The 14,967-nt window shown below is 39.7% G+C and overlaps 1 protein-coding gene and 1 long non-coding RNA gene across 5 annotated transcripts in view; one reads left to right on the top strand and one right to left on the bottom strand.

Annotated features, from left to right (window-relative positions):
- The first annotated feature begins 1,780 nt into the window (after window positions 1-1,780).
- DCUN1D1 (defective in cullin neddylation 1 domain containing 1) overlaps window positions 1,781-14,967 on the top strand; it is a 34,661-nt gene continuing 21,474 nt past the window's right edge. The window contains exon 1 of one of the 4 annotated variants that reach the window (XM_039242321.1): window positions 1,781-1,875. In XM_039242321.1, the coding sequence (XP_039098252.1) occupies window positions 1,864-1,875 (12 nt within the window). In that variant the 5' untranslated portion in view covers window positions 1,781-1,863. Of the gene's footprint in view, window positions 1,893-5,609; window positions 5,680-6,248; window positions 6,281-14,967 lie in introns of those variants that run through there. The other 3 variants (XM_039242324.1, XM_039242325.1, XM_039242322.1) reach the window with 3 other exon arrangements.
- Window positions 4,748-5,623, bottom strand: LOC120238542. Its single transcript, XR_005530248.1, has 2 exons — window positions 5,518-5,623; window positions 4,748-5,418 (listed from the first exon to the last, which is right to left on the bottom strand). It is a non-coding gene; the product is annotated as an uncharacterized LOC120238542 (long non-coding RNA).

Raw genomic sequence — 14,967 nt, 5'->3', positions numbered from 1 at the left:
GTATATTTTCAAAATGATAATCTCACAATTTAGCTTTTTGTTATTTGTATTTTTTTTCTTTCGTAGTGCTGTAGGATACTCTGACCCTGATAGTAATTTTTAAAAAATTTTATAGTATTTGCACACAAATCTTCCCTTTCACCAACTCTTCTCTCTCAATCCATCCCAAATAATTTCTTTGAAAAGGGTGACCTATCTTAATGGAAATGGAGAAAATGGCATTAACTTACTGGATACTATATTACTGGACAGCCCTGAAAACTCTAAAGCAGCTGTGAAATGTGTTTTTGTGTTTCAGATGTCTTATTTTGATTGAAAAAACCTTGTACACAAATCACATTTAACAGGATGACATGGTCAGGGTCAGGCAAATTATTGGTGTGTGGTAGACATTTATAAAATTGTACAGGTGACCTCATTTGCCATATATACTAAAAATGTTCACATATAAAAATATATATTATTAGTAATTCACTTCTTATTTCTTTATTATTTTATATAATAAAGACTTCATATTGCCCTTTTGCCATTTTTTTCCCCGATTGAACTACGTTAGCTTCTCCAGTACCAAATATTTTTGTACTACTATTGGATACATATAGATATTTCAGGTTTACCTTGGCTTTCATTTATTTCTTGGAAGTAAGAGTCCTTATTTCTCCCACTTGTTAAGCATCTATTTCCAGCCCAGACACTGTGTGGACCTGTGCTGGCCAATATGGTAGCCATTACCATATGTGGCATCTTGACCACTTGAAATGTGACTAGTCCAAAGTCAGATGCACCTTAAGTACAAAATACATATCAGATTTCAAAGACTTGCTATGAAAAAAAGAATGTAAGGTATCTCAATATTTTATATTGAGTACATGTTGAAATGCTGGGATTTTGGATATCTTAGGTTAGATATTACACACAAAACAGGTGAAGCCTGTTTCCTTTCAGGCTTTTAACTGTTACTACTGGAAAATTTTGTTTTTTATCTTTTTAAATTAAAGTTTATTTATTTTGAGAGAGACAGAAACAATGTGAGCAGAGGAGGGGCAGAGAGAGCGAGAGCGAGAATCCCAAGCAGACTCCATGCTGTCAGTGCAGAGCCTGATGCGGGGCTCAAACTCACAAACTGTGAGATCATGATCTGAGCCAAAACCAAGAGTTGAATGCTTACCCAACTGAGCCACCCAGGTGTCCCACAACTAGAAAATTTTAAATTTCATATGTGCCTCATATTTGCAGCATGCATCATACCTGCCATACAGTGTTAGTTGTAGGTATTTCATACACTTAAAAATGAATGAGTGAGTAAATGAATAAGACAGGCTAAACTTCCCTGATCTTTGAGGACAGCTCATAATAGTTGACCAGGAAGGAATGAGACAAGCATAGGGTTTGATTGAAACTTATTACAATTTAACCCAATCTTCTCATTTTGCAATTGAGAATACCGAGTCCCAGAGAAACTTGTATGCCTTTTGCACTATCCACTGAATAAAGACAGGAAAGCAAGATGTTGGTTCAATACCAGCTTTTCCACTAAGGCACGGGCCTGGATTCTAGAGAGGACTCTGGATTCTAGAGGACCATTTACTGTAGAACTGTTTCAGTCTTTTATGATTTCAATGAATTCGCCCTCTGTAACTGACCAGAGCTTCCAAGACAGACACCCAGGCTGAACTATGGTCTCATGTAGGAGGGACCAAGCTGGACTGGGTCCCAAGATGGACACCTCAGGACAGTGAGACATTGTGACATCACCAATGATGGTCTCAGGTAGTTGCTCATCACTGGCCCTCCAGTCTCAGCTGTTACTGCAAGTCCATTCCTCTACCATGAGTGTGGAGCAGCTCAAATCAACAGATCCACATGTACCTTGAGGTGACAGACTGGCTCTGGTGAATACCCCCTTTTGTAAATTTAGAGGTGACCCTTCCGTTGGCTCTTTTGTGTGAAGAGGCCAATGGTGCTCATTTTTCTAAGGACAGTCTTTAAGGTTCATCCTTTTGTTCTGATTAAGGATTCATTTCTAAATAGTTCAGAATGTGGGGGAAAGAGTCCCAGGCAGTCAGTCATCTCTTTGGCTGCACAGATAATGCTTATAAGGGAGGGAGAGCCAAAAGGCTTCCATTTCTTCCCCCACTCTGGTGAGTTAGGCGTTAATTTGGTACTATGGCTCTTGTGTTAGACTTCTTGAAACTACCCTAGGGCCCATTCCTGTCCCTGAGGCCTCATCTGTCTGCTTCACCCTTTAAGATATTATAATTCTGGATCAATAAGACCTAAGGGCCACATTTTACTCAAATAATTTGCATTGGTCAGTCTCATTTACTCTTACATATTTATAAATAGGTGAGCTTCAATTCAATAAGCACATTTATGTAAATGCTGGGCAAAATTGAGTCCACCCAAGTTAAGAGTGGGAGGGTGGTGGCTGTGCATCCTAGACTAGTGCCTTTGAACTGTAACTATGTATACATAGTTACCCTGCAGGCTTAATTTTAGCTGGATGAACTACCAGAAATGTTAGCAATCTGTCTTTTCAGATTACTTTTGCTCTTTCTCTTTGCTAAAAGATAGATTTTTAAAGTATGGAATCCTGGTTTCACATGTTTCTTTAAACAGAACTGTAACAATTTTGATCAGTGAATATATATATCTTAACGTGAATTTTTAAGCATCTGAGGCAACATTCATTTTCAAATACTTGCATGTTTTACCTTGAAAAATTATACTGTCTACAGATACTCTATATTAGTCTATGTAGCTATAGATGTACAGTGAATATATGTGCATGTACTTTGTGTTATATATATAGATGTGTGTATACACAAACACACACACACACACAGGGAAGGAGAATAGTGGATTTCGGCTAGATGGTTCTATCTTTTTTGTATTGAGATTGTTACTTCGAAAGTAATCTTTACAAATTCTGTTCTTAAAAATATTCTCAAAATCTTAACAATTTGAAGCCTCATGACAAAATAGTAATGTGAACATGTTAATGGATATGATCAAATATTGTAATTTATGCTTTATCTTCATGACTTTTCCGTTTTAAAAATAATCAGGACAATTTTAACAAATATATTTCTCTCAATAATGATGACTGAGTAATAATTCTCCATTTCACATTCAGTACTGTAGCTTGTAAGTGCAGTAATGAGTACAGTTGCTACTACATTTACCATCTGACCATATGCTAGAACATACATCTGCCAAGGAGGACAGACATTCCATTACAATAACAAACAACATAGGCATAGTCTTAAGGCAAATCAATAGACATTAGATATCTTCTTTATCTATTATCATGTTAGTACATACATATATGTGTCAGGCACTTGTTTTGACACTGAAAACTCAGATGTACGCAACTGAGTCTCAGTGGTGGTCATGCAAATAGATGATTATCATATGATGTCAAGATGTCCTAATAGAAATATATACAAGGTGTCACAGAAGTGCAGAAGGAAAAACAATGCCTAACTGCTGGAATCCAGGAATGAAGATAGTCGTAGAGAAGATGGTCTTTGGATTTGAGGTCTTGGTAGGAAATACAGAGTGGTGGTTAAGAGAATAATCTGTGGCTAGACTATATGGGTTTAAATTCCAGCTCTACTGCTTACCAGCCAAGGAAACTTAGGCATGTTATTTAACCTCTCTGTGCTTCAGTGTCTCCCTCTGTAGAATGGGCATAATCACTGGGCATAGCTCATAGGGCTGAAGTGAGGATTATGTGAGTTAGTGTGTGCCATGGGCTTAGAACAGTGCAAGGCACATGGAAAGCCCTTAATCAGTGTTCGCCCCATTGCCAGGGAGAGCAGAATGAGAGAAAGCAAGGAGACACAACGGATTATGGCAGGCTTGGCTTATTTAAAACCGAAATATGAAGTGTATTTGTATAGAAGAAAGAGGGAAATGACAATGTAGGTGGATAGATTAAGGGGAGAGAGCCTCATATGCCACATCAATGAGGCTCATATTCATGGAGCCAGTAGAGAATTTTAAGGACCAAATTTGGGCTTGTATTATAAAAAGATAACTCTGGAGCAATGGGGAATGTGTAGAGGCCAAATTAGCTAAGCGATTATTGATGAGAAAAGACAGGATAAAGGTTCTGCTGAGGGATGGAGAATAGAGTGGAAATTCAAAGTTATATTTGTGAGGTGAAATTGATGAGGGTTGGTGATCGATTAGATTAAGAGAGATGAGGTGGAAGGAATTGTGGATGACTCTTGGACTTCTAATTTGAGTGATTTGGTAAAAAGACTGGAGGAAGAGTAGGCTCGGGGATAAGGTTTTGGATTTGTCAAGATTGATGGGCCCATGACATGACCAAAATTTAGTGTTTAGGCCTGCCACTCAGGAGCTAGAAGTCAAGATTCAGTACTCCTCAAGGTCTAGGTAGCAGCTGACATTGTGGGAATGTGAGTGAGTGCATGACACAGGTTGTATACAGGAAGAGATTCAGGGATGGTTCTGGAACACTGTCGAGCCTGAGAAAGCTGAGCCAGCAAGGAGAGTGGTCATAGACGAAGGAAATGTAGAAGAAAGTGGAAATCATGGAAAATGATGGAGAGGAAATTCAAAGAGGAAGTGTTTAAGTGTAGGAGAGAAGTCAAATAGAATGAGAACTGAGAATTGTACTTTGGACTTGGCAAATAGGAAAAAGAGCTTAAGAAAACCTGGGAGCTATTACCATAGTGAAGTATAACAGCGTGGAGAAAGATACAGTGACTCCCCGTCATTAAGACCCTAGATGTTAATATTTCAGGTCAAATCTAGGTAAATTCCTGGAAAGCATCCATGGATGTGCTCCGGCTTCAGGCTTGATACATGAAGCAGATCTTGGCCTGTCCTCACCAACCTGTTTACCCAGAACCTAGCAAGGGGCTGTGGTGGCCAAAGATCTGTTTTGGTAGAGTTCTGGGAGCTCCTGATACATGAAGCTCCAGGAAGTGTTAAGTGGCCCTGGGGAGTTGCCAAAGAACTTCTGTTGCTTTGATAAGGACTTCAAAGCTGTGAAGTTGTAGGGTTGCTCCGGTAGCTTATGCCTGTGTTGGGGGGAAAAGGGTGTTGGTGAGGATGGTGATAACAGGTTGATTCAAGTTGGCTCTTTTCTGAAACACATCCAAACACATCCAAACTCTTGGCTCAGTCTTAGATGTGATTTTCTGATTAGGTTTCATCACCTGCTTTCTTATTTCCTTCCTTTATGGGTGAAAGTGTCTCATCTCTCCAATTGGATAGTCAATTTCTTAATGGCAGGGACCACACTCCAAAGAGTGTTTTAAACTCCCTTCCAGCATATTCCTGTATTTGACTCCCAACGCAGAATCCTGGTATTCTCAGCCTCACCCGACTTAGTACCAAGAATAGGTCAAGACTGGACCATCCGCCTGGAGTGACGCCATCCCTCTGCAAAAAAAAAAAAAAAAAAGGTTACACAGTTACTTCCCAAAACTTAGCCTAGGAAGGTAAACTCAAGGGATATTTAGAGCAAGCAGTAGTTCATACTGAAACTTCTGCCACTAGTTGCATGCGTGGGGCCTTCTCAGTCCTCCAGGCGAGAACTCCAAGGCCACCCCACTGGTTTCCCAGCGGACACTTTGGTCTGGGAAGAACCTGTGCCGTAAAGGACATTACGGCTCCCATGAGGGTAGACTAAGGTCTCCTCTGGTACGTCCACATGGGGGACCTGATGCAGTCCAGGTACTGCAGCTGGGGGGGCAAACGAGAAAATACGAGGTGGAGGCGTTTTCACTTCTTCCCTTTTGAGGGGGTGTTCTTGATGGGAAGGGGTGGTTTGGGATGGATCTAGCGCCTCAGTCCTATCCCTTCCAGTCTCCCCCGTCTGTTCAAGTTAGTGGCCACCGCTCATCCTCTCCTCGAGTCGGTGTACCGGCGCCGTCCGACGGCGGAAGGAGCGCGTAGGAAGCGGAGGTGGGTGTCCCCGGCCCCCCACCCCGCCGGAGACCGCCAGGCGCGGCGGGAGGATGTCGGCGCGCGGAAGGCGTGCGTCGCCCCCCTGCCCCGCCCGCGCCCCCCGCCCCGGGGGACCCCGCGCCCCGGGGAAGCCCCGCGCGGGGTGCCGGACGCCCGCCCCAGTCCCTCCGCCTCCCGGAGGCCCGGGGCTGCCTCCTCGGGCCGCGCCGGGGCCGCCCCGCACTGCGCATGAGCGGGAGCCCGGCAAGCCCGTGAGAGGAGCCGCCGCCGCCGCCGCCGTCCATTCGCTGCGGAGCCGGAGGAGGAGGGGAGAGGCCTGGAGGACACCAACATGGTGAGGCACTGCGGCCGCCCGCCCGCCCGCCCGCCCCGCCGGCTGGGGGCCGGCGCAGCTGCGCACCCCCGCCCCGCCGCCCTCCGCCCCGTGGCGACCCCGCCGCCCCGAGCCTTGGGCCCGCGGCCTCCGTCCGCTCTCCGGCGGGGCTCTCTCTCCTCCTCTCCCTTCCTCCTTCGCCCCTTCCCGCCCGGGCGCCGCCGCTACGCGAGAGCCGAGGAGGCGGAGCGGAGCTGGGCCTAGTCGGGAGCCCTGGGGAGTTTGGGGCGCGGGGAGAGGCCCCCAGTGCCCCTTGCCGGCCCGGCGCGGGTGGAGGAGGCGTTGGGGCGGGGGGAGGGGATGGGGCAACGGCCTTGCCCTTGCCGGGCCCCCTCGCCGGCTCCATTGTGTCTGACCGGGGACCGGGGTCCGGGGTTCCGGGTGAGGAGCCTCCCCCCCGCCCCGAAGTCGGGGCTTCCCCCTCCGCCCCGCCGGCGAGAAGGAAAGACTTTCGCGGCGCTCCTCTCCCTCCGCTCCCAGCTCCAACACCCCTCAAGTCTCCAGGCAGTTTCGCTTGGGGCGGGGTATTAGCCCTTTTCCTTTCTCCATCACCTCTTGATGCGTCCCATGCATTTGGAAAAGGAGAGTTTAACTGGCCAGTTGGTGGAGGTTATAGGCGCCTCTTCGCAGAGAACATGGGAAACCGCTGAGCTTGGGGGACGTGAGGGGGGGGGGCGGGGAGTACGGAAGTGCAACCTGTTCTTGTTTCATGAAATTAGGAGAAACAGACTTGCTACCTTTTGAGCACGTTTTATTTGCTTGGGGTGGGAGGAGTAATTGTTTTATTATGCCAGTTAAAGACATTTGTAATTTTTAAGAAACAGTTTGTCACGTTATTCCCCTCTTCTTTTTTTTTGTTTGGAAAAAACAAGGTCTTACAGCTTGAAATAGTAGTCAAGTTATCTTGTTTACCTTTTGGTAATCATGTGCCTAATTGTTAGGTTCTCTGTTATTTTAGAATTGAGGTTTGGCATTACTTGAGCATGAGTTGAATTCCATGCAGGTTACTGTATGAATTGACAGTAAAAATGATATTGTTGTCCTTTTGCCCATGGGGAACATAAAGGCCTCTTTGAGGAGGGCGTATGTTTGTGTCTGTGTTAAGGGAATGCCCCAGTATCTTTGCTTTTAGTTGGTCTTATTTCTGCTGAATGACACTTCTCTAGCCCCGTCCTCCAACTTGGCAGAATTTTGGTATCATGTACGGATATGTGGTTTAGTTTGTCATATATTCAGTGTTAAGTTCCATGAAAATTTGCCATTTGTATTTGTAAGAAAACTTTGGCATCAAGTAAAGGTTAATGTTTAGATTGATACTGCAGTGTTGAAAGACCTACCGGGGCTTCTGAGCAGTTTCTAAAATTTTTAAAGTATTTTGAGGGTCACAGATGTTACTCCTGAACTTTCCAGATTCTTGGCATGTAGATGAGGAGTGAGTTTGAAGTAATGAAACACTGGTAAACACTCTATCAGAGCACTGACATGTGCTTTGTTCATAATAGCCTGTAAATCAGCATCATCCTCTGGAAACCTCTCTTGATAATGCTCATCACCTGTTCAGGAATTCAGTATTCATGTGGTTCATGCAAGAGTTCAGCTTGGATTGGAGCTTGTAAGCTTCTCTCCTTCTGTTAATATTAAATTAGCTAGTTTTGGAACTTAGCCATAATTCATCTAATTATACCACTAGCCGCAACGTATCACTAATTTAAGACACTTTCTGTGGCTGATCTCAGATCCTGTCACTAGAATTGTCTTGGTATACTCTTGTTAGTTAGAAACAAAATCACCATGTTCTCTAATAGAAGTTAGGCCATAAGAATTTTGTAGTTAAGAAATTTTTCATCATAAATTTATCTTATTAATTGTGTCTTGATACAGATTTTGGGTTAATGGTATTTTTTCAGTGCATGTAGCTAGGCTTATTTCTAGAAGACCTATCGTCAGTTCTAGGGCAAGCTTAAATGATAGGATATCTGAAATATTTTGTATAAAAAATTGTTCAGTCAACTTACCTGACACATACATAGACCAAAAATAACTCCAAAACTAGACAATATTCTGTTACTCCTGAAAATATTTTAAAAAGTATTAAATAGTATTTAAGTATTAAAAATATTTTTAAAATATTTTAAAAGTATTAAAAAGTATTCAAAATATCTAGGTTATTTTCTTATTTGTAAGATGACAGGACTGAATTTGATGATTTCTAAAGTTCTATTTAGCTAAAAGTTTTCATTCTAATTTTTATTAGATGTGTAAAAAGTATGTACTGTGTAGCCTACTAAATTTTTATAGATTCATGGCATCATAGTAGGAGTCTGAACTGGTTCCACAGAGCATCTATTTTACTCCTTTTCTCTTCTACAGAAGAAGAAATTGAGGACCAAGGAGGTTTTGATTTTTTTGTTTGTTGCAGAACTGAAACTTTTCTCCTGGTTTACTGTTTCCACCAGTATTTGTGGTATATGTGATCTTTTAACTGACATGAAATCTAGAGAAATTGTGAAAATTGGATTTGAAATTAAATTACATTATTCATTTAAGCAGAAGAAAACCCATGTGTTATTAATGAATATATTAAATAACAAAATTCAAATGGATGACTAATGATGTTAATTACAGTGCTTTTAATGGCTTTTTAAAATATGTGTGGACTTTGAAATTTAAGATTATACTTTCAACAAATACAGAGTTTATGAGTCCAAATGAATATAGCCCTGTTTAAGGTGTCTGTTTAGAACTTATTTCACATTCTTTTGCATAGGCACAAATAAAGTAAAGGAGGACCTTAATTAATTTCAGTATTTATTAAAACACTATGTGCCAAGCACTCTTCTGGTAACTGTGTGTGTGTGTGTGTGTGTGTTCCTTCACTGAAAAAATGAAAATCCCTCCCCATGTGAGGGCTACATTTTAGTAGGGAGACACAAATAATAAACATAGTATATGTTTTTCTTCTGTGTTAGAAGGTGTTAAATGCTGTGGGAGAAAAGCAGTGTTAAGAAGGAGAATTGGAGGCAAAGGGATAGTGGTGTCTGCACCACTGATAAGGTGAGTTTTGAGCAGACGAGGAGATGAAGGATTAAGCCACGCAGAAATGTGGTAGAATTTGAGGAACAGTGGGACCAGTGTAGCTGGAGCGTTGTGTATGGGGAGAAAAGGGCGCTTTGGGCATTGGAGCCCGTGATGTCTGAGTGGGAAGGAGTCGAGATGGGCATGGTTGGGAATTGTAAGGATATTGGATTTTTACTCCAAGAGAAATGGGAAGCCACTGAGAAATTCTGAGTGGTATGGTAGACTTTATTTCTGTTCTCCCATAGTGTCCGATTACAATATTATAGTTACTTTTTAAAGCAACCCTTATTTTTTTAAAACAACCCTTAAAAAAAAACAACCCCTTATTATAATTTTCTGTACCACGCAGCTTCTATGTAGAGGGTTTTGAATTGTTTAACATGATTGTTTCATAGTCAGTAAAAACTAGTTGACCATTGAGTTTACCTAAATATGCTAGTTAATAAAAACAACAAAACCTCTTCCATAAATTGCTTTCGAATGTGTTCTAGTACTTTGTACAGAGTTTAATAGCTACATGCAGAAAATTGGGCCTTTGGGGAGAAAGAAGGACATTAGCATTTATCGAGAACGTAGTTAGTATCTGCTAATCAGACAATTTACAGCTATTATTAATCTCCAGCCTGAGGTGGGTATTGCTACCTCCTTTTAATGTATCTGGAAATGGAGGTTTACTGGTTCTAAGTGATTTGACCAAGGTAAAGATCTAGTATGTGGCAGAGCATGGTTTAGAAGCCTGGTCTCTGATTTACATACTTATTTAACCCTTTTTTTTAAAACCCAGCAGGCTCTCTTTCAGTATAGGTGTGGAATTTTTGATTAGTTTCGTTCTTGTTTCTTCCTTACCATATTTTGTAGTGACCTAGTTGTTTCTAATTCAAATGAAATGATATGATGTAAACATTTAACTAATTGAAAAATTAATGCTCTTTGGTACATATAGTAAAAAAGTTGAAAGTAAAATGAACTCTCGTGGTGGTGGTTTTTAGGTTTTAAAAAAGCTGAGCTTATTTCAGTCAAGTGGCTGTTTCCATTATGGCCTCATAAGTTGGGTCAAGCATAATGAAAATCTGTGAGAAAGCTCTCTTTTAAATTTCAGTGTGTGGTATTCAAGTTGTGATAGTATTAGCCATGACATTTGATGAAGAGAAATAGTTCCAAATAGGATTCAGTTGCTTTGTGGACACAAATAAGCTCTTGAATAACCTGCTGACTATCTAGTTTACCTAGTCATTTTAGGTGTACACACCCCACCTAAGAAAAAGCAAAAACAGAGACGGAAAATGCCACTAAAGCATTTTTCATCACTTTATTGAATCCATTTTTATATAGGTGGTACCTAATCACTAACCGTGCTTAGATACCTTGTTTGTATTGTAAAACTTTAAGAGAGATTTACTTTTAAAGAGTTCTTTTTTGAAGAATTCTGTTGCATTATACTTTTGAATCCCTCAACACTGAACATGGTGTTCAGCAGCAGAGATAAATTGCTGAAGTTCATGGCCCATATCTTTGTTATATTAGGGTATTTTCAGTAAACATTTAGAGTGCTCATTTATTATTCATAGGATTCTAATATTTTTGGATTTAGGATTTGAATAGATACCAGATCTAGGTTTTTCTAATCTAGAATTAGGAGATTTCATTTTTCAAGGATCATTTATTCTTTTTATGAAACAAATATCACATGACTTTTTAACGCTAGTCATTATTTTAAGTTATTTATGGAACTTTAAAAATCTTATTTAATTCTCTTTTTTTTTTCTTTGTGCTTGAGTAATCTTTTTGTTAATTTGAGATATTTTTAGAGAAGTTTATGGAGAGGAGAACTAAGTTTAAATTAGCTACCTTGACTGCTTGTTAGAAATTCAAGTAATAAGATTGGGAGAATTAATTGAAATATGATGGCTAACAAGTATTTTAAGGACGTTATTTCAGTCCTGTTATAGATAATCAGGATTTGACAAAAATAACTTTTTAACACTCAAAACAGTCTTGCTAAAATCAAAACATTCCATTTACTGTGGAAGTCATCTTTTGAATGATCTAATAATTACTAGGGAGGGGAGGAGAAAATCCTTTAAATTTATATCAACAGAATGCTTTTTTATATATTAAAAAATTTTTTTAAAATTTTAAGTAGGCTCTTTACTCACTGTGGGGCTTGAACTCAAAACCCTGAGATCAAGAGTTGCATGCTTTACCGACTGAGCTAACTAGGAAGCCCCCAGAATACTTTTTAAAAACTCTGAGGAAAATCATAGGAACCAAACAAAATTTGGCAACATACAACACCAGTTTGAATCTTACAAATGTACTTTCTGAAATGTTTTTTTGCAGTGAATTGCTATTATATTAAAGAAACATCATTGACTATAGTAATTACTTAGTGTAGTATATTAGTTATTCCACATTCAATTTAGTATTGGTATAACACCTCTTAAAGAAGAGTTTAATTGTCATTGAAAGTACAGGAAGGTTTATGGATGATGAATGGTAAAAGGCATAGGCCTAACCATAAAAAGTTATTCTAAACTGCAGATTATAATTTAAAATAATACTGTTTTTTGTTTTGCTGTTTTGTTTTGAAATTGTACACATTTGCTTATATTTTGGGAGCATAACTTTTATATGTATTTGTATTTTCTCTGGGTTTCAAGCATTGTCATTGGAAAAGGAAATCCTGACCTTCATTGCCCCCCCCCCCCCCCAGTTTTCCATCTTTGGACATTGAAAGCTGTAGATTATGGTTATCTTTAAAAATAGACTATGACATGACAATAAACACTTTTTTCTTCCTGTTGAATTACTTTTTTAAAAAAATTACTTTTCTTAAAAAATAACACCCTCCCTCTTCTCTTCTCTCTCTCCTTAAAAACTCTAAAAGGGAAGTTCCATCCCTGAATTAGCCTTTTAGTTAGGTTGTAAGGGAATGCTTAATGGGCAGGTTTTTAGACAGAATGCAAACTGTTTACATTAGAATGGGGAAAGGTCAATTGATTACTTACTTAACTTTTCCATAAAAATAGGTGAAGAAATGTAGCTCAGAATTCTCTTCCTGCTTGTAGTTCACACATAATTAGTCAGTAGTTGCGCTTTTGCCATTTTGTTTTCTCTTTCACTTGATGATAATATAAAATAAATGGAAAGACTGCAAGCCTTGAAGCTAGTAGGCACCATGGCTCTGCTCCTTTTTGTAGAAATCTGTCCTTAGATAAATTGAACTCCAAGGCTTAGTTTTCTCTTTGGTAAAATGGAATCAGTGAGAACCACCTTGAGGGATTGTTAATAATTTAAATACCTAGCACAGTGTTGGCACACAGTAGGAGCTCAAATGTTAGTTGCTAGTTTTCTGATTATGGTTATTCATATTTTACTATTTGCATAAAATTATTTTTTTCTCTGGAGTATTCTTTCCTTCATGGACTTGGAAGGAGTCCTTACTGGCTGCCAGGTACAGTTCTAAGAGTTTAGCCTGAATTTATGTAAGCACACAGAGATTAAGTAATTTTCCCAAAGTCACACAGCAATTAAGAGGCATAGGTGGGATTAAAATCCTGCCAATCTGGTTTGAGAGTCTGCACTACTCTACACTAATCATATATTGCCTCTCTGTGCAGGTAGAGGGGAAGAGAATTTCTAGCTTCTCCTACCTAGATTCTTAGTCTGGCTTTCCTGCAGAACTTTGCCCGTAGGTGAAAGTCTTCTCCAGGAGTGGGTAGTCTCATAAATTGATTTTTTCCTTGCGCTTTTGACTTCAGACCTATAATTTTATGGGAAAACTTTCTATAGATGAGTGGTTTGGGATATTGGTAATGTTTGGTTATATCTCCTGAGTATTATTTATCATATATGGAAGTTATGGTTTTTCTGGACCTAAACTAGCTCTTCTAAGTTTCAGGTGAAGTTAAACTGTTAATCACATGGTAAAGCCATGAGAATCTATACAGAGCTGTTAGTGAGAACTATGGGTGATCATTACAGTGTTTTGATTTTGATTTTTTTATTAAAAAATTTTTTAATGTTTTATTTCAGAGAGAGAGAGAGAGAGCGTGAGCAGGGGAGGGTCAGAGAGAGAGGGTGACACAGAATCCGAAGCAGCCTCCAGGCTCTGAGCTAGCTGTCAGCACAGAGCCCGATGCGGGGCTCGAACCCACAAATCGTGAGATCATGACCTGTGCTGAAATCGTACGCTTAACCGATGGAGCCACCCAGGCGACCCAGTGTTTTGATTTTTAAAATATGGCCTTTTGTGAACTGGATTCATCAAATCCTGAGAGAACTAGAATTGAGTTAGAAAATTAATTCCTTTAAAATATAAAGACCTCTTGGTATCTTTCTTTTCGGAGTTCAGACTGAATTTGAAACTTGAGGGTGAGAAGATGAAAGTTCAGAATAGTAGAAGTAAGTATATCTTAATTTTTTTGCTTAAAAATATTGCTTATTAAAAGTTATTTTCATTTTGGGGTGCCTGGGTGGCTCAGTAGGTTAAGCGTCCGACTTCAGCTCAGGTCATGATCTCATGGTTGTGGGTTCGAGCCCCGCGTCGGGCTCTGTGCTGACAGCCAGCTCAGAGTCTGGAGCCTGTTTCGGATTCTGTATCTCCCTCTCGCTGACCCTCCCCTGCTCACGCTGTCTCTCTCTCTCAGAAATAAATAAACCATTAAAAAATATATAAAAATAAATAAATAAAAGTATTTCCATCTTGGAATTGTTAGGACTTAATTGATTGGAAAATACTTTTACATATTCATTATTTTTATTCATGGAAATACTTAAGAGGAATTTCTTAACATTATGATCATTGTTATTTTTATTGTAGAGCATTTTTTAAATATTTATTTTTGAGAGAGAGAGACAGAGCATGAGTGGGAGAGGAGCAGAGAGAGAGGGAGATACAGAATCTGAAGCAGGCCCCAGGCTCTGAGCTGTCAGCACAGAGCCTGACATGGGGCTCCAACTCAAAACCACAAGATCATGACCTGAGCTGAAGTTGGAGCTCAATTAATTGACTGAGGCACCCAGGCGCCCCTATTGTAGAGCCTTTTTAAGTCTCCTTCTATCGCAATAGACTTTATAGAATCAGTGGCAAAATGTACTTGACTACATAATACTTGGCCACATTCATAGTATTTGGATTTATTTTTTTCCAGATAAACTTATTTTAAATGTGATTCATAAGTTCCTTAAAACATTTTTTCATAAATTGAAAAAAATTGCAGACATGTGCTAGATTTAAGTATAAACAATATGTGTTCATTACCAGATTTTTTAATTTTGGAAAGATGAGGAAATAAGTGCTTTTTACTGTCCAGATTATAGTAGCATTTCTAACTTTGGTAACCATATGCAATTGTAATTAGCTTTCTGTTAACAAAAGACAACACTTCTTTTTTTTTCCCTTCCCCTTTCTCCCCCCCCCTTGGCTAGAAATAAAAATAATCAGACTATATCCTATATTTCATTTTACAAATTTCAATCCTGAATTTCCTTGAAAATCTGACAATATTTAGATAGTTTTCACAGTTACTGAAGTGTTGTATTGTCTAATCTTATTTAATTATCTAGTA

Source organism: Hyaena hyaena, unplaced genomic scaffold (genome assembly GCF_003009895.1).
Source record: "Hyaena hyaena isolate Hyena2069 unplaced genomic scaffold, ASM300989v1 scaffold_213, whole genome shotgun sequence".
Classification (NCBI taxonomy): domain Eukaryota; kingdom Metazoa; phylum Chordata; class Mammalia; order Carnivora; family Hyaenidae; genus Hyaena; species Hyaena hyaena.
This window is presented reverse-complemented; position numbering and strand designations above follow the sequence as displayed.